At 35.1% G+C, this 25,430-nt stretch overlaps 3 protein-coding genes across 8 annotated transcripts in view; 2 read left to right on the top strand and 1 right to left on the bottom strand.

Moving 5' to 3' along the window:
* znf365 (zinc finger protein 365) overlaps positions 1 to 6,462 on the top strand; it is a 64,335-nt gene extending 57,873 nt beyond the window's left edge. The window contains exon 7 of one of the 2 annotated variants that reach the window (XR_012392983.1): positions 1,146 to 3,380. The gene's annotated coding sequence lies outside the window, so the exon portion shown is untranslated. Of the gene's footprint in view, positions 1 to 1,145; positions 3,381 to 6,030 lie in introns of those variants that run through there. The other variant, XM_073927739.1, reaches the window with a different exon arrangement.
* A 3,718-nt stretch (positions 6,463 to 10,180) lies between these two features.
* Positions 10,181 to 25,430, top strand: part of nrbf2a (nuclear receptor binding factor 2a) — a 34,546-nt gene continuing 19,296 nt past the window's right edge. For 4 of the 5 annotated variants that reach the window (XR_012392816.1, XR_012392814.1, XR_012392815.1 and 1 more), the window contains exons 1-4: positions 10,181 to 10,340; positions 12,014 to 12,098; positions 12,214 to 12,254; positions 15,744 to 16,223. Coding sequence is in view for 1 of the 5 variants with exons in the window: in NM_001386790.1 (NP_001373719.1) it covers positions 10,239 to 10,340; positions 12,014 to 12,098; positions 12,214 to 12,254; positions 15,744 to 16,160 (645 nt within the window). In the remaining 4 variants the exon portion in view is untranslated. Of the gene's footprint in view, positions 10,341 to 12,013; positions 12,099 to 12,213; positions 12,255 to 15,743; positions 16,361 to 25,430 lie in introns of those variants that run through there. The other variant, NM_001386790.1, reaches the window with a different exon arrangement.
* Positions 21,053 to 25,430, bottom strand: part of jmjd1ca (jumonji domain containing 1Ca) — a 139,943-nt gene continuing 135,565 nt past the window's right edge. Inside the window, exons 23-27 of the mRNA XM_021467470.3 lie at positions 25,241 to 25,363; positions 24,791 to 24,930; positions 24,371 to 24,577; positions 23,949 to 24,080; positions 21,053 to 21,923 (exon numbers count right to left, since the gene is read on the bottom strand). Of these exons, the coding sequence (XP_021323145.1) occupies positions 21,822 to 21,923; positions 23,949 to 24,080; positions 24,371 to 24,577; positions 24,791 to 24,930; positions 25,241 to 25,363 (704 nt within the window). The 3' untranslated portion in view covers positions 21,053 to 21,821. The remainder of the gene's footprint in view (positions 21,924 to 23,948; positions 24,081 to 24,370; positions 24,578 to 24,790; positions 24,931 to 25,240; positions 25,364 to 25,430) is intronic.

Genomic DNA, 25,430 nt, shown 5'->3' on the forward strand with positions numbered 1-25,430 from the left:
ACATTACCACACCGACACAGCCCCATCCACGGACATTTACTACTTTTATTGGTGTACAGATGGTGAAATAATATAAGCAGTACCATATGTAATACATAATTAAACATTTAATGTATGTGACTGGAACAAAAACAACCCATTTATGACAAATTTATACATGCAATCATTTCATTCATTCATTTTCTTTTCGGCTTAGTCCCTTTACTAATCTGGGGTCGCCACAGCTGAATGAACCGCCAACTTATCCAGCAAATGTTTTATGTAGCGGATGCCTTCCAAGCTGCAACCCATCACTGGGAAACCCCTATACACACACATTCACATACGTGCACTACGGACAATTAGGCTGACCCAATTCACCCATGTGTTTGGACTTGTGTGGGAAACCGGGAGGAAACCCACGCGAACATGCAAACACCACACAGAAACACCAACTTACCCAGCCAAGGCTCAAACCATTGACCTTCTTGCTGTGAGGCGACAGGGCTACCCCCTTTTGAGACTATTTCAGACAGTTAATTTTATGCATTTGGCAGGGTCTGGTTTTAGAGTAACTTTTAGCTGTCTCTGAGCTTTTCGGCATCACCTTTCCTTTTTAACGGTCCTTCCCTAACAATAAGCTTGTGTTGCACTTACTGTTTGTTTGACATTCTTGCGAGATTTTGATTACGTCCGCGTAACCTCTGATTGGGTCGGCCCATCTCGAAACCAGCTGACCATTGCTGATTGGGCCAATGCTTAACATTTATTATTATTATTGCTATCATCATCATCATGTTCACATCTTGCAAAAGATAAAAGCTCCCTGCATGTAAAAACAAAACATATATTTAAAAAAACCATTAAAAAATTGCATATCGGCCCACATTTAAAAAATGGTCCAGCCCTTCTGGCATTTGCCAGAATTGCTAGAGGGCCAGTCCGCCCCTGGTGTTGCATTAAATAACATTAGCAATGACCAGTACTTCGCAGTATTTATTCATCTTTGATCATGTTCGTAAAGCTGTTCATATAGTTCAGTTAAATAATGTTTAATAATCTATAATTAAAGTCAAAAAGTTGTATTGCTTAATGTTAAATAATGTAGTTAACAAATGTTTACAATTTAAAGCTCATATTTATTCATTCATTCACTTTCTTTTCAGCTTAGTCCCTTGATTAATCTGGGGATGCTACAGTGGAATGAACCGCCAACTTATCCAGCATATGTTCTACACAGCGGATACCCTTCCAGCACCCATACACATTCATTCATACATACACTACGGACGATTTCACCTACACATGTTTTTGAACTTCTGGGGAAAACCTGAGCACCCGGAGGAAACCCACGCCAACAAGTGGAGAACATGCATACCCAGAGATGGCAACTGACCTAGCTGAGGCCCGAACCAGCGACCTTATTGCTGTAAAGGGTGACATCGCTACCCACTGCGCCACTGCGCTGCCTTTTAATTAAATTGAAACCAGAAAATATACAAATATGTTTAAAGTATTAACTAAAACTACTTATTGGTAAATTACTATTAGGAGATCATGTATGGGCAGGACCTTTTCAAAAATACCAGAAATTTGTTCTGAAATGACTTGCATTCACTACAGTTCAGACAGTTTGATGGTCATGGAGCAGAGTGTGTCTGCGTCTGAAAGCTTACACTAATGTCTTGCAGACTCTGAAGGCAGCATTTTTGCCACTCATATAACTGATTTCAGACAGACTTTTGACAGATATGTACAACAAAACATGGAAAGCTTAGGTGATGAATGAAGGAATACTTGCTTACAACAACACTAACGTCTTGCCAAAAAATGACATTAAACTTAGAAAACGCTGGTCAAGATTTTACATTTACACACAAAATTAAGTATTTGTACTTCACTACGGTCCTCACATATTTTAAGCATCCTTTATTGGAGTATATTTATTTTAAGAAACTTTTACTTCACTAAATTTCCTGAATGAAACTTATTGAAAAGGTTATTTTGAAGAGAGGAGATAGTGTTAAATGCGTGAAGCTGCAGCAACTGTCAGTAATGGAACAAACAGGATTGTGCGATATCAAAGGCAGCAATGGTTACATCTATGCTACCTTCATAATTTGACGAGAAGAAGGAACCAATGTGAAGTTATATGTGAAGCAGAATTTGGACTGGGACATGTCTTGAAATGCTGCTTCCAAAGGAAGCGCTTTAAAGCTTTTTAAACACAGCTCGTGAATACAGAATCAACAAAACCCAGAGTGCAAAAATAGCTTTTACAAATATACTTTGTAAATAGTGTAATTATGGCTTATTTTTTACTTATTTATTTATTTATTTTAATTTTAAAGACACATGATCGGTATTCGGTAGTCTATAAAATAAAACACAATTAAACATTTTACTTAAAACATGTACTTATTAATGGCAAAACCAGAGAACTCATAATAACTTTAAAGTGGTTGATTAAGCATAAGAAATGATAGATAATAAATATAAATATACATACATATACTTCTATGTGCAAATAAAAATGGGAATGGTACACAATAATTACAATTACAACACTGTAATAATATTTGCTGACTTAAATTTTTAGTTGAATTAAATGTTGAACTTTTCTAGTCATTTCAACTTACATCAGTCAAAATGACCAAACATATTAAGTTGAACTTTGTAGCTATAACTAAAAAAAATGCTGTTGAGACCTGATTAACTCATTAAAATAAGCTAAAGTAACTTAAAACATTTGTTTCCATGACTTATTGCCTTATCAATTTTAGTGTATGTGCTAATGGTCCTGAAATATCACTGCATTTGACATCATAAATACACTGAAAGAAATATTCAGTTACAAAATGAATTCAACATTAAACCTTACACTACAAGGCCGTTAAATTCTGATTGGCTGATGAACACTCTGAAGTGTGCAGTTATTTATAAAGTGCAGGTCTTGACTGGATATCACTACACTGAATGATTTCAGTTAATAATTTCACAGTCAAAAAATCTCATCAAAACTAAAGAAAAGTCTTAGGATGAAAAAAAAAGCTAGTCCTACACACAGGAGCTGATTGAGAACATAAACCTGACAGACGTCTTTTAAACAACTTCTAAACATTATTCTGTCTGTCGTAATCATTGTATATAAGTGCGAAAAATCTCTTTAGCCAGAGGAATTATTACAAAATACAGCATACCCTGTTTATTCTGCTTTGCCTTGTGGCCAAATCACCACTCCTCAGGTGTGCGTCATTTTCAGCACAATCTCACGGCAATCCGCTTGTTAAGTGGTGACGTATGTATACTGTTTTCGGGTTCAAGCCGCCATTCATTTGAGTTGAGAAATCATCCGTTTATGATCTCTTTTTATTCATATCACACATTAAAGTTAATTTTACATAAATTCATAGTGTACACAACAATCTCTGGGCTTTTTGCATAACAAATACCAAAGTTTTTACAATTTATAAAAAAAATTAATCACTTTCTGGCAATTAGATAATAGGCATGGACATATTTATTGCGATCGTGATTTTCGTAAGTATTGAATCGCTTTGTAAATGTTTATTTTTATCATTTTATGAATCTCTCCATTCAGTTGAATAGAGCGCTTGGACCTGGAAGCCGCTTCGCGTGATGTCACACTTAACAAGTGGATTTGTAACTTTTTGATTTAGTTAATTCGTATGAATTTGTACGATCTAATTTGTACATTTTATTACTATTTGCTCATCCCCCAATGACGGTTTTATTTAGGGGTGGGGTTAGGCACCCCGCCTTCTTTTTAAAATCGTACAATTTCGTATGACTGAACTCGAATTCGTACGAATTAGCCACTAAACTGGCAAATGTAAAATACTTAAATTTTCTCGTGAGATCAGGCTATTATTTTCTACAAATTCAATTATGCCTTTCTAAAACTCGAAAAAATGACATATTTAGTAATTTATTTATTTGTTTTTACATTTGCATGAAACAAAAGAGACTTTTATTTTATGTATTTTCAATTGAAAAGGATTATTGAGTAGGGGGTGGGACTTTTATTTTTTGCGCTTCTCCTCTTATCTTTCACTGACAGCAAACTAATGGTTGGCTATGCATATTTCAGCAACACCATCAAACTGATGTCATAAGAGCAGGACTGCTATTCCAGAGCAGTAACAAATGGGTAAAATTTGATTAAAGATTGCTAAAACAAATTTTTTTTTTCAGTATAAATTATTATTCCAAGTATTAATTATTCGCTTTAAGACTAAAGATGTGTGCTCATGATCTCTGATGTTTAAGCAGTAACACAGAGAGCTCCGGATGATTCAGCAGCTCAATGACTGTTTAATCCGAGAGACTCGCTGTGTTATTAACAATTAGCAAATGAAGCTGTATGTATATTATTAGACTTGTGTTAAACTGTACTCATGTCACAACCACACCAGAGTCAGCAGTTGTTTACTGGGTATTGTTTATTGTATTTTGTTCAAGTTAGGCTGCATAAAGTATGGTGGAGTGGATGTTATTTACTATTACTTATTTAAATATTATACATAACGTTTACTAACTCCCAGGGCAGTAAATTTATATCGAAGTTAATATTTGGCCGTACCATGTTGGTGCTTCGTAACATCTAATTTTATAAGGTGGGCCCAATGCTCAACCCCCAACCTGGAGGACCAGGAATTTTACATTTGCATTAATATATTCAAATGGACAATACAAAGGGTTTATGCAGGCAGTGAAAATTAAGTGGACATTAATTAAAAATTAAACTGTAAGAAATGCAGGATTACACACAATTTATTCATGTTGTTCCAACACAAATCGATTGCAAATAACTTAAGAAATACAAGTGACTTAAACATAAAACAATTAGGTTTCACAAAAAAAGTCTCAAAAAATTGTTTCAGCTCATTTGGAATAAGTAGTTTGAACAAGCAGCAAAATCTTTTTTTCTTTGAGTGCAGAATCTGGCCTAATGAGTGACAATTCAAATAGAGCATGTCAAGTATAATAATAAAGTTAATATAACAAAAACAACAACTACTACTACTAATATGAACACAAATTATATTAAAATCAATAATAATAAATTACAGAAATGTAGATAAGTATATTAATAATCAATTTAATATCTCTATATTAGTTATTTTGAATTTTAGTATGCAGTGTTTCTCAACCATGTTCCTCGAGGACCACCAGCTCTGCACATTTTTCCATGTCCCCATATCCAAACCCACCTCATTCAAATCATCAGATCAGCGATTGAAAGACCTGTAATGGGTGTAAAAGAGAAAGGAGACATCCAAAACATGCAGTGTTGGTGGTTGAGAAACACTGCATTAGATTATGGCACTTTTTAAATTAGCTGTTTAGATTTCTCATTTTTATTTTAGTTTACCTTTTATTCATTTTTAAGAGCTTTTGTCATTTACATTTTTTTTTTATTAAAAAGTAGATTTTTTATTTTGTTTTACATATAGGGTTACTGTTTATCATGTGATTGAGTAGAGCAGTCATTTTAGTTTGTTCAGTAAACTGCATTTCATCCAAATGTAAAATAAAAAATGTTGAAATTTACTAATCAAATGTGTTTATATTACAGTAATGCTATATGCAATCCTAATATTTTAAGTTCAGAAAAGTTAAGAAATCAATATCTGATTGAAACCCCTTATTTTCAATCACAACAGATTAAGATATTTGATATACTGAATAATTATAAATAACATAAATGCTCTAAGTGACAATATTTGTTTTTTAAATTGTAATAAACATTATCAGACCCTTGCAGAATATTTTACTCAAACCCGCATCCAATAAACCCAGTCAATACTGAGAATTTTATAGTGGTCTCTTCAGTTTTTCCTTAGTTGAATATATATTTAATGCATATCACATATCATTCTTATATTAATATTACTCATTAAATGCAATATTACAGTAATCTCGAACAACTTGATAAATAATAAGAAATTCTAAGCAGACATAAGCATGCAAAAATAACCCAAGCTAAGTATTCCTGGATAAGAAGCTCCCAGATTTTTTTTTTCACAGGGATCAGTGAACCCCCATCACGCAAAATTGCCCATGCGTAGGAGGAAAGAGCAGGAAGATGGATGACCAAGGCCCTATAGTTTGATGGTATTGCCCATGTCATCATCCAGAAACAAAGACAGAAAGCGGGAGCATGGAGAGGATCATTAGATGGAAAATCAACATGGACCAGCTGAAATACCACTGTCGACTTCGCCTTTATGCGCTTCGTCTGGGTGAAGTCGGTGTGTATTTGAACATCATCATGCAAATGATGGCATTTGAATGAATCTGATGATGTTGTTAATGTTGTGTCTTATACATATAGCTGTTCGGCAGTATTGCTCAACATTTCAAAAATGATTCTGTGAACGGTCAAAGACTAAACCTCCTCCCCCAGTGTGCAAATGCTGGACCTCAGCCTACATATTCAATAAAACAGCCACATCAACCAACAAGAGTGCATTACACTCAATGGCAAAATCATTGATACAAATATCCAATAAAAAGCGACTCGAGAGAAAAATGACTAGGGAATATAGTGGGATTTTTGAATTTGTTAAACTAATGTTATGGTTAGGTTGTCTTTATGGACTCTTTGTGTTTGTTGTGTTTTCTTCAGTTCCACTGTCCAGTAGGCACAGGGCATCGAAATGGCGTCAGAATGTTGTGGGATGTTGCATTTTGGGTGGAAATGAAAATCAGGTTGATGTCAGAACCCAACGTCAGACCGTCATCAGTGTCCGACATTGGACAGACGTTGCAAATTTGGCCACTTTCCTACGCAACCTAAAAACAACCAAATTTCAACGTCTAATGATGTAACAGTTTGATGTTGTGTGGATAATACCACTATGCCATCTATCTGACACTGGATTTTGGCTGCCATACCTGATAAATAAATGTCAGTATGTTAAGATGTGAGCTCAACGTTGGATTTTGGTCACTTACCAACACAACCTAATAACAACCAAATATCAACGTCATTTGACATCATTATTGAGCGTCAAAATACCCTGATGTATTGATTCTCTGCCTAAATATCACTTTATATTAATGTCTTATAGGCCAGCACGGAATCTGTGTGCGCAGAATTCTGCAGATTTTCAGCCCATCATTATTTCTGTTAATTTACTTGAGTAAATGTGTGTAAATCTATATTTATTCAGTTTTTAAATTAATAACAGTAACATTATTGACTAAAGTGAAAATATTCATCTGATTTATGTATAGTTTGTAAAGTATTATTTTCAGTTTTTTAGTAGATATATCATATGGGAGACTTACTTTGTTTACCAAATAAAGTTAATCGAACCGGATTTGCATTTTACACATTAAATAATAGAATAGATACAAATTTTTATTTCACATATTAAGGTTTAAGTTATGATACTCCCAAAATAATTCCGCAGAAATCCGCAGATTTTTACCAAAGCAAAAATAGCAAAAAATGTCTGCAGATTCTGTTTGGCCCTACTTATGACATGTGCCTGCTGGCTGTCTTTCAGTTAGTTTTTATGGTTTCTCATTGGCAAACTGATTATGTTCACCTGTGTCTTGTTTGGTTTCTCATTTAGCCTTGCATTTAAACAGAAGATTCACTGAAAATTTAACATTTGATGTTAATTTCAACATAGTCTCGTTGGAAATATTTAGTTTGAACCCTGTTCTTTGTGAAAGCTCAAAAACACATTTCATCATACATTTAACTGCAGTTTCTAGGTAAAATGAACACTATGGGGCAATATGACGCTACCAATTTTTGTTCCTTTTCACACTAATGATATTTACAGGGTCATATTATCAACAATCTACAAATTTTCATGCATTTCTTTGCACAACACCACATAAGTACCACAAAACAACTTAACAGTAGCTATGTTTTCATCCACCTATTTTTATGCACATTTTGCATATGTGCATAAAAAAGCGGTTGATGGAAACGTCATGATGTGCATACATTTTGAAAATGCGCATAAAAATTATGCGCATAACTGAGCAGGACAAACTTTTTATTCGATAAAAAAAGATGTACTATGATGGAAACACTTTTACTGCACAAATTTCAGTATGCGAATTAAGGTCATGTGATTTTGTGAAAAGAGTAATGTGATAATGAAAATGTGTGTAAATGGACAAACCAGCAGGCTGAGCATACTGTAAAACACCTAAACTGTTGTTTTGGTCATTCTAAAATGCCTTACCATTTAAGTATCAGTGTTATTATATCATTAATGACCTCCAGAATCAAGAGAGTCTGTGCTCTGCGTCTGACACCTTCAATTACCACCGTGTGTTAACTGCGTGTCAGGATCCTTTTTTAAATGAAAAAATGAGTGACGCAGCTTCTCCAACTGCAGCAAGTTCCTTTTTACTGTTGATATTTGGCACCAGTTAATCAGGAAGAGACATTTTTGTTCGCTTTGACTCGTTGGATGGAAACGCTGCTTTATTCGCACGGCTTTTATGCGATAATTCATTTTTGCGCATAAAGTTAATTCGGATTTTTGGATGGAAACATAGCTATTGTCTATGAATTGTAGTAATATATGTTTTCTACCTGTCTTTCTTCATATGGACAACTTTACAGATGTGGTTAGTTTGCTCTGTGACTCACTTTGTACCGTGTTGTACTTGTGATGTAGAGTGCTCTGGTTTGAATTCATGAAAGCACAGTTCCATAAAAGAGATCAATGTAAAGGTGATCTGTTTGACAAGCTTTGCCTTCTGGATGTAAACAGGATATATTTCTAAAAAATACAACAAAATGTACCCTAAGTAACACATCCCTCTAGTGGATTTGCTATCTGAAACATGCAATGAAATGCACCCGGAGCAATGCAATTTATGTTTCACAAAAATGTAGGCTGAGGGAACTATTTCATTGACACTTGGATGGTTAATTTACTCACTCACAGCTCATTCAATATGCCCATTTGTCCTGAACAGTCTTTAGCTGAAACTTATTATAGGGAGTTGGTTTGACAAAAAAAAAGTTTAGATTTAGTTAATTAACATAAAAAGGACATTGCAATGCCAAAGTCTTCCAGGTTTTGAATATGTTTTGTTAACTTTTTTCATTCCAGTAAATGCCACTAGATAAAAAGAAGACATTTAGCATGCATAAACTGTAATATGTAATCCTGTAATCGATAAAATAACTACCTGTAATCTTATTTTGAGTATTTTAAAACGTTACAATCCACAATTACATGTACTTAAAGGGACTGTTCACCCAAAATTGAAAATTTACTTACCATAGGTTTCTTTACTCCGGTGAACACTAAAGAATATATTTTGAAGAAAGCTGGAAACCTGTAACCATTGACTTCCATACTATTTGTTTTTCCTATGGATGACAATGGTTAGTTTTCCAGCTTTCTTCAAAATATTTTCTTTAGTGTTTTTTACTTTTTACAGACTAAAGAGAATTACAATGTAATCACCTGGGGGTAAGTAAAAGTGAGTAGATTATAATTTTGGGGTGATGCTTTAATTTTTCTGAATATGATAACATTATTCAGATAAGCCTAGTTTACATTTGTCAGTTGTGACATACGTGGTCTTAATTAAAATCATTGACAGTTGTCATGTTTCAAACACGTCTGTTGACTGGATTAAATAAAATCTGCTGCTGTTGAGATACTCTGCTCTCTTCCCTCTAAAAACATTTATATAAAAGTGAATTAAAGAACAAATAACGTTACTACGAATATAGTAATGGTTTAGTAAAGCAAAGTCGTGGTGAATTTGTGGTTAAGGTGTAACTACTTCGAACATGTTTTTTGTTGTTGTTTGTTTTTATAGTGATAAGAGATGTTTTTATTGAAACATTTAACAGTAATACAAAAACCTACATAAAAGATATAAACCATATGACAACAAAAATAGACAACAGAACAAAACTAAAAAAAAAAACAAAAGATTTTGGCAGGGGTGGTATGAATGACAAAAAAAAAACACTTTAAATCTATCTTAAAGCATTGTCATAGTGATGTATAAAAGGTCATATAAAATATAGTCTCTGGGTGCAATAGAAAAGAGACACTGTAAGATTCACAGTGTTATTTATTTTAAAGCTTTACCATTGCTGGAGGTTGAGTTTGTGTTGTCCAGCAGATGTCGTCATACACTTTGGATTCATTCAGACTTCCGCTCTCCAGCACGTGTCACGTCACTACAAACAAACACGACGCTCAAGAAGTTACGCAAGGTGTTCAGCCGTGTTTATGGTTAATCTTCTAAGTGTAAATAAAGAAGTTGCCACTGTAAAAACGGCGAAACCGCATGCTCAAATAGAAATGGAAGTAATTGACAGCCCTCTAAATCGTGTAAGTGATATCTTGAATAGCATAAAATGTAAAAAAAATGTTCTGTCAACTTAGTTACTGACGATAATACAAATAAACACGTTACGCGTTTTTTTATGTTTTGGCTTTACGTGTTTAAACTATGTTGAGTATGTTGTGTTTAACGTAATTAACACCTTAATTTGTCAATGAAAACTATAAAATTTAATTAAACCCTCATCAGTCCTGTATTTAGGTCAATTTTAATTTACCTATACTGTAGCTAAACAAATAACTATAAATTTCTTTAACTACTTAAGTAAAAAGTGTTTTACTTTTTGTAACGTTACTAAGTGATTAAAAAAATAACTCAAATGATTTCAGTAATTGTTATGAAAACAGCATAATACTAAAAATATTCATAGAGGTAAATTTGGTTTTATTCCCTAATAATATAATTTCGGAAAAATATTCTTTGCTAATTCTAAATAGGGAAATCATATTATCAGCAAATGACCATCAAAGTACAACATTGTTCACTGTGAATTAGATAGTGCTGATGTTGTTGAGAAGTCATACTTGCATGCTAATTCCGATCGAATATTCAAATTAACATGATAAACGATATAGAGACTGCTAAATGAACGAACGTGCGAATATAAAACCTACTTTACCTTTATATATATTTTTATATTAATTTAAATGTAAAAAGAAATATATATAATGACAAATAAGTCACACTTAAAAAAGCTGGTTCTGAACTTCCATGGGGCCAAATGTATGAAGATTTGAAGAGATATACCTGGTTTAACGTTAAAAAAAGTTTTAAAAAATGCTAAAACTTGAACATTAATATATGAATCAGATTAATATAAAATAAAAATAAGGTTAAATATTAATAAAGGTTATACTAAATGTTAATAAAAACTAAATTAGCACATGGTGACAATGATACCTTAATAGGCTCACTGTTAAATATGTCCACAATTGTTTCTGGGTTGCAGTATTTTCTATTGAGTTAAAATTGGTTTTATATTCACAAATTTGGACTTTGTCCTTAATAATATAATTTCAGAAAAGTATTTTTTTGCAAATTATAAATAGTGAAATCATAATAGCAGCTAATGACTATCAAAGTACAACATTGTTCACAGTCAAATAAATAGTGCTTATGTTGTTTTGAAGTCATATTTGCATGTCATTTCAGATCGAATATTCAAATACCATGGTAAACAATATAGGGAGCTTGCCAGAAGTTGTCACTGAGCGAAAGTGTGAATATAAAACCTACTTTACCTCAATGTAGTTTGTCTTGCAATCCAAAAATACCACATACTGTTTTGGGTTCAGTTTTTTTTTTTTCTCATTGTATTAAGACTTTAGCATTAAAAAAATAGGAGTCTGTTTATATAAAGTTAGATAGTTCTTCCAAAACTGCAAATTTGATCAGATTTACCCAACCTTCACTCGATAATTTTCAGAATGTTGTATAGAAACTGATAACCATTGACGTCCATAGTATTTTTTTTCCCACTATGGGAGTCAATGGTTACTGGTTTCCAGCATTCTTCAAAATAGCTTACTCCCCGTTCAACAGAAAAGCAAACAGGCTTGGAAGCACTTGTGTGTGAGTAAATTGACATTTTTGAGTGAACTGTCTTTCCTGTTAGTAATGTCTTTTTCTCCAGAATTTTTGACCGTGTTCTTTTCTACAGGCTCATCATTACGGCCGAAGGGCAGATCAGTTGGTGATGAAAGGAAAATATGAGGAGGCGATTGAGTGCCATCAAGAAGCAGCAGGTACAGGAATGAATCCTTTTTTTCTCCCACCTCAAACCATCCACACATAATTAGAGGTTGGGAAACAGTCATTAAAAACAAAAGAGTCACTGAATCTGTTTCTCTCTCTGCTCAGAGCTGTTGAAAGAAGCTTCATCAATGACACAGAGTCAACAGGTAAGACGTGTTTGAGACAGCAAGTGTGTCTCCATTGCAGTAGGGCGCCGTTTCTGTTGGTCTTATAGACTAGGCAACACTGTTCTAGAGTCTGGGGCTGTTTCTCAATATGCATTCTTCAGCGATCTTGCGTCCTCGTGTTCTCATGTAACGACTTCATCATCAACTGCCAAAGTTCAATTCCAAAATCAAGTCGGCAAGAACGGAGGACACGTGAAAGTTCCTGGATGTGTTCTTGATAACTAGGATGCACCGATGCAGACTTGAGCGTAAAACTTGCTCGAGAAGTCTCAGAAGTCATTGTTACTGAATAAAGGAGGTTGGAAGCGCAGCATTACATATGGGTTTATTATTAAAGTTCAGAGGTATAACTTATTTATCTCAGGAGTTTCCTTAAATGAGACAGTGAAAGTAAAAATTACCATAAAAATATTAATAAAGGCATAAACACATTAAGGGTGTTTATTTTCTGAAATTCTTATTAAAGTCTGTGTTATTTGCCTTGTGCAATGTATATTTGTAAGGTTTTGTGCATGATACATATATATTGAAAAGGAGGACAACAATAAATTGTTGTATAAATGCTATAATGCTTAGATAGTTTTCCGTTAAAAACATGTAAAGGTCATGTGACCATCAGGAAGAACGCAGCATCTTATTTCTCACAGGACACGTTCTCTGTTCTCGTGATCTCCTGAGTTTGTTCTTCCGAGGTGACCTGGCAAGAGCGGTCTACACAATAACGTTAGTCCTTTCTCTGCGTTCTTGTAATTGAGAAACAGCCTGGATATCTGCAGTCTGATGAGTTATTTCTGGTGTGTTTGATTAGAAAGAGGCGCAAAATATTTCATTAAATGTGTTTTTGAGTAGTTCAAGTATGAAAATAGTTGAATATGTCACACAAAATTCTAAATCAGAGATGCCCAAAATAGAGCCCACGGGCCAAAGTTGGCCCATTGGAATGTTTGATTTGGCCCACCATCCCAACTGAGATGAGAGTGAGATTAATGGAGGAGATTGACACAGAAATCTAATTTGATGTAATCTTTTTTGTTAGTGTTATTGCTGAGCTACAAAAAATCAAACTGAAATGAAATGTTTCAATCAAATGTTGTAAATTAATTACATTTTTAAAAATGTAAATACTGTCACTCGACAGATAGAGGACTATGCAGAAGCAAATCAAGGCAAAATCTAGAGAAATTCTGTTATTAATTAGATTTTGTTTTTACTGTAATAAGGTCATTGTACAATGTAAAAAATACTGTATTAGTTAACATAAAGCAGTGTTTTCTAGTAATTTTAATTATCATTAAATAAGTTAGAAATGTATCCATGGCAACTACTTAACTGATTTACCTTCGGCCCACTAGCCGTAATCAAATTAGAGTTTTGGCCCTTCATGAAAAGAGTTTGGGCACCCCTGCTTTAAATAAACCTAGATGGAATCTGGAGAAAGTTTACTCATATTTTCTCTACTATTATTGGAATAAAATGTAAAGAATGGATTTGTGCATAATATGTAATATGTGTCAAATTCATCACATGTTGAGCTACTTAATGGACATTTGTAGTATAAAGATGTACTGGTCACATTTCTTTGGTTATTTTTGAGGACCAAATATAACAAAGATGATCTCGAGATGATTTAGTTTTATTTATTTTTTATTATAATTTTTGACCCTTATCATGTAGTAATTGTTTATGTTGTAAGAAGAAAAAGAAACATACATTTTTTTAGTTAGGTGAGTCCGATAAATAATAATTATGATAATAATATTAATAATAATATTAGTCAGCATGGGGGCTCAGTGGTTAGCACTGTTGCCTCACAGCAAGAAGGTCGCTGGTTTAAGTCCCAGCTGGGCCAATTGGCATCTCTGTGAGGAGCATTTCGGGTGCTCCAGTTTTTCCCACAGTCCAAATACATGCGGTATAAGTGAATTGCATGATCTAAATGGGCAGTAGTGTATGATTGCGTGTTTAAATAAGAGAGAAGATGGGTGTTTCCCAGTACTGGGTTGCAGTTGGAAGGGCATTCACTGCTTAAAACTTATGCTGGTGTAGTTGGGAGTTCATCCCGCTGTGGTGACCCCTGATAAATAAGGGACTAAGCTGAAGGAAAATGAATGAATGAATGAATGAATAATAACATTAAGCTAGAATATATTAAAGGGATAGTTCACAAAAATATGAAAATTCTGTTGTCATTTACTTAACTTCCACTAGTTTAAAACCTTTTTTTCCCCCCATAGTTTTTTGTCTCGGTTGAACACAAACTAGTAACCATTAATTTTACTAGTGTTCTTTTTTATACTACTGTCAGTGGCTGGTGTTTTCAACATTTCTTAAAATGTCATAATACCAAGTAAAGCAATATGGCTTATGTGTACATTAGTGCACCTCACCTGAATTCATGACTCATTTCAGAATTGCAGGTACATTTCAAGCATTTTTCAAAGCCTATAACTTATTATAATTTGTGTTATTCCAAACTGTTTATTAAAGTAGTTTTTTAATAATTGAACATATACAAAGTCTCTTTAAAAAGTTTACACTTAGCTGATGATTGATTATAAGCAAGTTTGTCATGCTGACCCTGGAGAGAGCCCTGCATGGGAAGAACATGCAAACTACACACAGAAACAACAGCCAGCCTGTTAAAGGACTAGAATCGGTGACATTCTGTGAGGCAACAGTGATAACCACTGGGCCACCGTGCCGCTCTATGGAGGGAAAGGTGGAGAAGTAAGGGTTGAAGCCCCCCTTCAAATCGAAGATGGCTGTAGTGAAAAACCCTGGCTCTTTATAGTGGGTTAGGACTGGCTTGATTGGTGGATCATACATAGCTAATGTAGAACCAGCCGTGTTCAGTCATAATCACATGATCGTCTGGAACATAGTTTATACATAAACTTCATTTAAGGCAATTTAGCGGCCATCTTTGAAACGCCTCTCGGGCAGTATGCTGTGACTTTCTGTTTGAATGGGGAAACAACAAATTCTCCAAAACTGCTTGCCAAGCTTATGATTAGACTTATATTAGGAATTAAGAATGAAATTAAACAACATCTATGTCTTTAGTTTCATTTCTTAACTTTCGAATCAAACAAAATCTGCAGAAACTCAAGTCTGGTCCGAGCTCCGCCCGCAGAGAATTGTCAGTCTACAGTGATCGCTGATTGGCTCTTGTACCAGAAGGTGGGGCCTCATTTCCCATATTGACTGTTACCCTTTTGTCTATTCAAAACTATATGGGTGACATATCTTGTGTGTTCTATAGTCTTTAAGGTTTATCTCAGAGATGCAAAATATACCCATAATTCCATCATTCTTATACTAGACAAAATGTGAAACACCACACTTCAAAACATCTCCTGTGTACTTTTTAATCTACAGCTAAAGAGAAAGAAACACTTGTTCTGTGATGTACAGCACAAACTCCAGTAAAGTCATTTTGAGAGCTGCTGTGTTTTTGTGATAATTCAGGTACGCCTGTCTTTAGAGCTCCAAAGAGACAGACACCTCCAGCAGCAGAGACTGATCCAGATGAGCTGCAGGCAGACTCAACTTAAAGGAGAGCTCCTGGTAAGCTCTGCCAGACCCTCCTCTTCAGTTCTGGGCTGCAAGACCGCCAAAGATGACAAGACCCGGCTGGAGGAGCAGAGCACGGCCATTGCTGACCTGTGGAGGCTGGTGCTTGTCCTGCTTATGGACAACAAGAGGTTGCTGGAGGAAAACAAGCGACTAAACGCGGAGAATGTGGGTCTGACTATGAGGAGAGACCCTTATGAGGAAATGCAGAGCCCTTCGGCTTCTCAAACTCAACCAGTTTTTTTGAGTTTGAGGCTCTTGGAGGAGAGTCCTGACCTCCAGCAGCTGATGGACACAGCAGAGCACAGCTAGGCCTGCAGCTACATTCACTATCACAGAGGCTTGGTTTCATCATGACATAAAAGAACAGTTAAGGTAATTCTTTATTATCATTATAAATGTAGTGCTCAGTTTATTTAAGTACTCTTATCAATTTCTTAGGTTGGTGCATTTGAACAAAACAGATTTATTAGACAGATATATATTGTAAAATAATATTTTAGAAATTTTAGAAATAGAAAGAAATTACATTTGAATTCATGCAAAATGTTGCAAAAAAATTACAAACCTACAAAATTCCAACAAATATTATTTATGTTTTGTTTCTCTTTTTTTTTTTTTTTTTTTTACTTTTTATTTAACATTTTTTAATATTATATACATTTGAGATGCACATTTCTGGACTGTTATCATAAGTTTTGTTGGATTAACTCCAGATTGGCCTTCAGTACAGTATACTAATTTAATATATACATCTCTAATATATTATTGAAATGCTTCCTATAGAAAATATTCATTTAAAAGAGAGATTTGTGAACTCGTATGTGTTGAGCACTGTACTCTTCTCTTACAATTCAAATTTTTTTTCTTGCAATTAATTATTTTCTTGTAGCTAAGGCTTATGTTATAGGTTTATAGGCATTCTGACTATTTTTTTAGTGAAAGGAAAATCTGAATTGTAGGATATAAACTCAGTTTTGCAGTTAGAATTGTGATTTATTTTACAAAATTGCAGTTTATATTGTTTTTTTGCAGAATTTATAGATATGTGATTTCTCAAATCTAAAAATTTGCAGTTTTATGTTTATATCTCACAATTCTTATATTTTTCTTAGAATTGTGAAGTTGCTGCTTTTCAGCATTTTGACAGTTGTGGGATAATCCTGACTTTAATGAGTTGAGACTTTTTTAGATTGTAAGATTTCTGAGAAGAAATGTCAGAATTGCAAGATATAAACTTTTTAGCGCAAAGGAAAAAAGGTTAGGAATGTGAGATAAAAGTTTGCTGTAAGCATTACTTTTGTGTTAGAAACAAGGTTCCATACACTACGATGTAATTTATTATTTACTGAAGATGTTTTTGAAATAAGTCCCTTATGAATATCAAATCTGTTTATTGATAAAAACAAAAACAAAAAAAACAGAAATGTTGTGAAGTATTACACATTTTAAAGTTGGATGTTTCTAATATTCCAGTCATTGCAAAGCTAACTTTGGAAAAAAAGGTTTAGGTATTACTTTCCTATTAAATTATTTAATTAGGAAAACTATTTCCAACATTAATAAAAACTATTATAATAATAATAATGTTTTTGACCAACATTAGAATCATAAAATAAAACATTTTGTCTGTGTTACTTTACTGTGTACACTAGTGTATTTAGGACTAAGTGCATCTGGAAATTATTCACTGCACTTATCTTTTTTCATATTATATTATGTTTACAGCCTTATTCCAAAATTTATTAAATTCATAATGTTCCTGAAAATTCTATAGATAATGTAAATGTGAAAAAAGTTTGTTTAAAATCTTAGCAAAATTTATTTTAAGTAATCAGATGCACATAAATGCCTTGGCACTCAAAATTGGTAAATATTAGGCAGAAACTAAACCAAGAAGTCTAAGGCAGGGGTTCTCAACCTTTTTCACTGCGGGGGCCACCTTTCTCCCATCAATTTTTGAAGGCCCACCTGTCTGACATTTTCTCTAAACTGTTTATATGAAATGTCCATTTAAACCTTTACATACATACATATATATATATATATATATATATATATATATATATATATATATATATATATATATATATATATATATATAATGCCTTTGTTGCGCCTTCTTTTATTTTCTATTAGCACTATTTTATTAAAAACATATAATTTATATAATTATAATTATATTTAAAAACGAAATAATATATTATATATTAAAACTACACGCACGCATGCACGCACACACACACACACACACACACACACACACACACACACACACACACACACACACACACACACACACACACACATCAATAATCAATCAAAGAACATTACTTTGATCATTTTATTATAGAATATTAATAACGAAATCCAAAAATTATTGTATAATATTAAGTAGGGGTGTGATTAGACACCTACATCACGAGACGAGACACGAGATTGGGTTCATGAGAACCTGACAAGACGAGATTTTAACATTATTTTTTCGAAATCTTTTATGATGAAACATAAATGGAATAGTCTTTAAATGTTTAGCTTATATATGAATAGAAAATAAATTCAAAAATATATATTTTTTTTAAATCACAAAATGCAAAACAATTTTTATGCTTGTAATTAACTTCCCTTTTTTTGTTTGCAATTTCCATAATTATTCCCATAATTTTATGTATGCAATAGTTTTTATTACTTTATATTGAATTCTATGAACATGTGAACACTGCAAATTATTTGTTAATATATAAATGGAAAATTGCAAACTCTTCTGACTGGCTTTTTCCCTATACAATTTTAGAGTTTTTACATTGATGGTCAATTTGGTTTTTGTGACAATAACCAATTTTTTTGATGACCTGCTTACATGTATGACCTTTTTCATACATGTCATTTACACTGCACTCAGCAAAAGGCGCAATGACCAGGGAAAAAAAGAGTGGGCGCTTACTGACAGCTGATAATAAAAGAGCGCTCTTTTCTCCATTCCTGTATTTATTCTGTTTGCATTGTTTCATTTTTTTTTTTTTGACAAGTTGTTTTTTTTTTTTTTTGACAAGTTGTTTTTTCTATAGTTTATGACGACTCTCATTTGGCCATATTCTTTTTAAACCAGTAGGCGTCTTCATGTGCTACATGACAATATAAAAGGGTTTTTATCCCTTGTGTAGAATGTGTTCACTTGAACTATGAAAAGCAAACGCCCGCTTTTCCTGTACGGCAATGATGAAGGCGGGTGTGTTGAGTCTCCAGCAGTTCAGTATGTCTGTGTATTCTCTGAACCTACACCCATCTCTAAGCGCAGTGTCAAACAGCAATGTGGACTGTCCTGTCGCAAAATGCGGCTAGAAGTCCTACACGATGGTATTTAATAGTTTAATTGCGGTGTTTAGATATTTGTACTGCACTTCAATAATGCGGCTTTCTGCACATCTCTCTCCGGTGAGAAAAAAAAGCGGTTACGTCACACCCGCCCGCCCAACCGAATGATATGTGCTTCACAGAGTCCAGCCTTGTAGATGTATGCAAAGCACTTGATTTGCGGTTCAAATTCAATCCTGCTTCCAATCTTCAATGCTAATTTCACCCTCACGCTCCATCATGCTAACATCTCAACTCACGAGACAACTTTTCACCTTAATTTTCCCGATGACACCTTGTGACATCCATAATATTAAGAGTTAATTCTAAGCTATCTCGCGGCCCACCTGCAGGATGGCCGAAGCCCACTAGTAGCCTGCGGCCCACCGGTTGAGAATCCCTGGTCTAAGGAACTGTATGTAGACCTCTGAGACAGGATTTTATTGAAGCACAGATCCACAGAACAATGTTCTTCATTATCCATTAATGGATTTAGTTTTGAATGGCTCGCCACCATTCAAGTCTGTAGGATAGAGTGGTCAAACTCCATGACAGCCCACCTAAAGTTAAAAAAAAAAAGACCTGACAGACTCTCAGATATTGAGAAAAAAATTCTCTTGTCTGATGAAACTGAGATTGAACTCTTTGTTTGGAGGAAATGAGGCACTGCTCATCTCTGCAGTGATCATGGTGGAGGTGCATCAGCCCACAGCTGATGTTTTTCAGCAGCAGGAGCAGGAAGATTAGTCAGGATGAGGGAAAGATAAACGCAGCAGCAGCAATGTAGACTTATCCTTGATGAAAACCTGCTGTGGAGTGCTCTGGACATCAGAATGGGGCATTTCTTCATCTTTCAACAGGACAGCGACCCCAAGCACACAGCCAAAAATTGGACAGAGGACACCTCTGTGAATGTGCTAGAGTGGCTCAGCCATAACCCAGGTCTGAACCTAATTAAAGATCTCTGGAGATATCTGAAATGGCTGTTCACAGATGCTCCCCATTCAAACTAAGGGAGTTTTAGGGACTCTGCTAAGAATAAATTAAGAAATTGTTCAAGCCTGTAAAATCATACTTTAAAAGACTTACAATAGCTCCCAAAGGTGCTTCAGTGAAGTATTGAGCAAAATCTGTGAATAGTTTAATATGGGGTTTATTTGTTTGTTTGTTTGTTTTTTGATAAATTAACAAAGATCAATGAATATATTTCTTAAACAAATTTCACATTGTCTTTATTGGGCTATTGTTTGTTGATTTTAAAGGAAAAAAATGAATTTATCCATTTTAGGCGGTAACTTAAAATAAATAAAAATAAAATAACACAGTGAATACTTTCTGGACGCACTGTATATTGGGTCAAGTTTAAAAAAAAACTGTTAAATACCCCAAATTCACTGTAGATTACATAATCATAAAATTAAAACAGACAAATAAATTGTGTATTTAATCATGTTTAATTTATCTCTATCTTCAGTCAATTTACTGATGTTATAGAACTGAATAGACTTTATCTAGAATCTATGTGTAAATGAGGGGACTCAAATGAGCTTTGCTGGTTCAGCCAATGTCAAAAATTTGTTGAGATAAATTTTGGTTTGTTTGGCACGCACAGCACCCTCACTGATTTTCAAATGTTCAAGCTTGTAACTGCTCACAATTCACTGACATTTAAATGCTGATTGTTATCAGGAAATCCTTAATTTACTTCTGTGATTTGATTAAGGGTCATATGGCATTAACAACACAAGGGTAATTATGACTTATTTTTTGGTGAATCTACAAGAATAGCCACATTTACTGCATTTAAATTGATAATTGGAGCATGTAGTGTAAAGCATGAAAGACATCAATTCTGATTCCATTTTTAATGGAAAATGTAAAACATCTCTTTAACTTCAATGTACATACAGTAGCAAACAACACATACAGCAAATAAAGCACACCATGTTATATAAAATCATAATTAATATATATATTTATATATGTATATTCTGCTATTTACATATTACATTTAAGCTGAAAATGTCACAATATCTTTGTTCAAACCAACACAGAATAAATGGGAATTGTTTGAATATTCTTCCTCTGTCGGCACAGTGAATATTTGCCAAACTGTAAATAATTTAATGTTGCTTTAACATAATAGAAGCTGTCAGTTTGGCAGCTGCTGATGTGATGGAATGCTGCTGCGAATGTGTTCAATCCTCTCCAACCGTCCAAAACACAGCATGACGGTTTGCTGGACACTTTCTGCAGTGCAAGAACTACCGATAAAGAACATGTCATGAATCATTATCGCCCTTGAAAAAACACATATTTGCCAATGTCCTCCTTTCCAATAGTTTTCATGACCTTCTGTGTGTGCGGCGAGTGGAAGTGATGAGCTTTGAAGTTCATTGCACCTGTCTGGAGTGCACAGTGTTCTGCTTTCATCTCTACATGTTTGTCATACCTCACTTCCTGTCCATGCTGTTCAAACAAAGAGAACGTCGTAACATCACACAGGAAGTCACAGAGCCTTGCAGAGCAGCCTATTTTGTTGGTCTCAAGTCTAAGAACAGCAGTTCCTTCCTGGCGGATCTTGGGATTGTGTTTATGTTTTTGGGAGGAGATGCATTGTCAGGACTCCTCCTGTTTCACCTTCACTGTGCTCTCCTCCTTTAGATGCTTCCTCAGTGTGGCCACAGCATCTTTCACAGAGTGAAAAAAGATGTTCTTCACCTGAACAGTAGAGGAGGAAGAAAAGAAATTGTAGAATTAGATTTTGGAATCAATTTGTTTGTCCTGGACTGAAGTTTTGTAGCATGTTTCAGCCTTAAAAGAGCACTCCACTTTTTTGATGACTCCCCTAGAGTTAAACAAATGAGTTTTGCAGTTTTTACACGCTAAATGCAAAGTTGCTATTTCCTAGGTTCTAGGTTTCTAAATATGTCTAGGATCTATACTCACATTCTGGCGTAATAATCCAAGAACTTTCCTGCTGTACCATGGCTGAAGCAGGTGCAATAATATAAAAAAAACTAAAATTGTTCATCAATATAACCAATATTATCATAGTATCACACCAGACGCAGATGAAGCATTAAGCACGAGTGATTTACACGGAAGTCAAAGCAAAGACATGAATAGTTATCCTGCGGTGCTATTCGCGCAAATGAGATGATTCACATGAATAGTGACACAAATTGAACGTTTCGCATGTTTGACATTCTTAACATGCAAATCGCTCAATTTGGAATATCTGAACATTAGTGAACATTTAGCCTGCGTTAACCAATCAAGGGCTTGCTCTAGTGTAAGCTTCTGTCACCAGGCAGACAGAAGCCCGCCCATGACGCGAATCCTCATCAATTGTAAAGTGAATTGGACGCGCAAATGAAGTCAGTAAACTCAAAATGTTCACGTGTCTATTTAAGAGAAAATAGCCTGATTTATTCGAGCACGTCTGGTGTGAACGCTCTATTAGAGTTTTCCAGTTTAAATAGATTCAAATCAGTTCTGGATTGTCTCTCACAAATGCATGTTTTTATGCAGTGGATGCCCTTCAAGCCGCAAACCATCTCTGGGAAACATCCATACACAGTCACACTCATACACTACAGACAATTTAGTATACCTAATTTACCTATACCGCATGTCTTTGGACTGGGGGAAACCGGAGAACCCGGAGAAAACCCACGCGAACGCAGGGAGAACATGCAAATTCCACACAGAAATGTCAACTGACCCAGCCGAGGCTCGAACCAGTGACCTTCTTGCTGTAAGGCGACTGCACTACCTACTTCTCCACTGATCGTAATGCATAGAATCATCAATGGTTTTATTGACTCAAGATTTTCAGGTACTGCGTAATATTATTGTCCCTACTGCAGCGATGGTATGGTAGCAAAATTCCTTGACAAATATGTCAGAATGAAAGTATAGTTCCTAGACGTATCAATCAAGAAAATAGCAACCTTTCATTTTTTATCAGTCTTAGTAGATGATGTAACTACAGAAGAGTTTCACTTTAAGTAATACCATTATCAAAACTCTCTCCCAAGGTGCGGTTGTTTTTGAGAGAGATGCTAATGGTCTAATCCGATTTATCGATTTATGCTGAGCTAAAACTCAACTGTTTAATTCTAGGAGAGCCTATATGCAAAAAAGTGCAGTATTCTTTTAAAGATAAGGTAAAGGTAAACCAAAAATTTTAAAATCATTCACCATTTGCTCAACATCCTAAACTTTATGCATTTGTCTTTTTCTGATGAACACAAACCAAGATAATTTCAAAACATGTTGGAAACCAGTAGCCATTGGTGGGCAATTAAGAAGAAAAAAAAAACAGTTTCCAACATTCATCACTATATCATCTTTTAGGTGTGGAATAAGTTGAGTATGAGTAAATTAGGACGACTTCCAGTTTTTGGTGAATTAACCCTTTAGGTCAGAATTAAGGATAGAGTAAAGTGAAAATGCTGTGAGACAGAACAATCAAAGTATTTGGTTGGTGTTATGTGGAGCATGATTTTCAGCCAATGTCTCTGGGTTTTCCAGCTTAACCACGTTTAAGGAGCCCCCCTAAAGTCTACATATTTTCATGTTATCTTAATCAAACACACCTAGAAAATTAACCACATTAGTGGAAAGTCCAATACTTGAAACAAGTGTGCCAGATAAAGATGACATGCAAAATGTGTAGTATTGAGGGACCACAGAGTTTCAATGATCAACAGAACAGGTAACACTAGGCAGATGACATACCTGGAGTTTGTCTTCATAGTTCATTAGGTCTCTGAGAGGGCGGAGCTCTTGGGTCAGATAATAGGAGTTGTGCGCATGTTCAGGGGACACGAAGTCCACATTCACTTGGATGCAACTGTGCAGATTCATTACCTAAAACACATCGTGAAATACTGAATTCCTAAAGGAGTGACCGCTATAATAAAGCAGCTTTTCATCATCAGGAGGCTCTGTGCACATTGCACATACGAAAGTCAATGCTGTTGAGACTGAAGTCCACTAGGTGGTACTGTGCATTTGTTGAACCTGTCCATCTGCGCTTGAGTGTACTTTGAAAGCTGCATGGCTGCAGCTGTGTGCGAGATGGAGTGGAACCAAGCATATCAACTAGCATACCTAGACTTTAGGAGGATGTAGCTTGCAATGTGAGTGAGGTACTATACCTGGTGCAGAGCTCCAGCAGGGATGATAACAGCATCTCCGTGGAACTGGAGTAGTGTGCGACTCTCTACGCCATACTCGTCCTGTAACCTCTGCCGCAACCTGGGGCTCAGATACCAGCCGCCCTCACGCAGCGGGTCGGCATCACTGTCCCACTCGGAGTCTGAGTCAGTCTCTGGATCGGCCTCAGTGTGCTGCTCAGCAGCAACCTACACACATATACATGAATATCATATCCTCATTGACAGGAAGGAGGACTATTAAAGCAGCAATATCCCTCCGAGGTGTTTAGTGATCTAATGTCATGTTTTAGAAGTATGTACAAGAATGTACAACAATAAAGGGCCCAGGACTTTATCTTGGTTAAACTGGACAACTCATCCCTTACCAATAGGCATCAGGATGATCTAGAAATGTAGTACCTTGTGTAAAAACTCCTGGATCTTTTGTAGATCTTTGCTCATGTAGATGTGCCACAGAGCGCCCGGTGTCTCATTAGGATCTTTCAGTCGTTTCTTCACGCTTTCATCCAGAACTTCCTCCTCCAAGAGCTTCAATACACCTAACACAGAGTTTAACAACCGAATTTGAAAGACATGTTATGGTTCACAATATTCTTTTACAAACTCATGTGGTGGCATTTAAAGGAAACCAATCAAATTTACATTTGAGCAATTTCCTCTATTGCACAAATGGCAAATCTCAACTGTGAGGATAATGATTGTTATGTGTCCAAGTCCACTTCTCTTACTGTACCAAGCAATTCACTTAACTGTTAGATAATGGACTTGCAAACATATTAAGGTCAAATCAATATTTTCAAGGAAAACATAAGCTATTTACAATCTTGTCTCACGTTTACTTGCCAGTACCTGCTTTGGATGAGGCTCCGTTTCCTTTGGCCACCCCAACATATACCAGAATGCTCATAGTGTCAGAGATTTCAACATGTAGATTACTGGTTCCGAAATCTTGCTCTGGACACGCTGTAACACCTGAATAAACAAAGGAACATGAGGCCCATTGCATAACAAACGGATAACAGCACTGTCAGTGGCTGCG

Source organism: Danio rerio, chromosome 17 (assembly GCF_049306965.1).
Source record: "Danio rerio strain Tuebingen ecotype United States chromosome 17, GRCz12tu, whole genome shotgun sequence".
Classification (NCBI taxonomy): domain Eukaryota; kingdom Metazoa; phylum Chordata; class Actinopteri; order Cypriniformes; family Danionidae; genus Danio; species Danio rerio.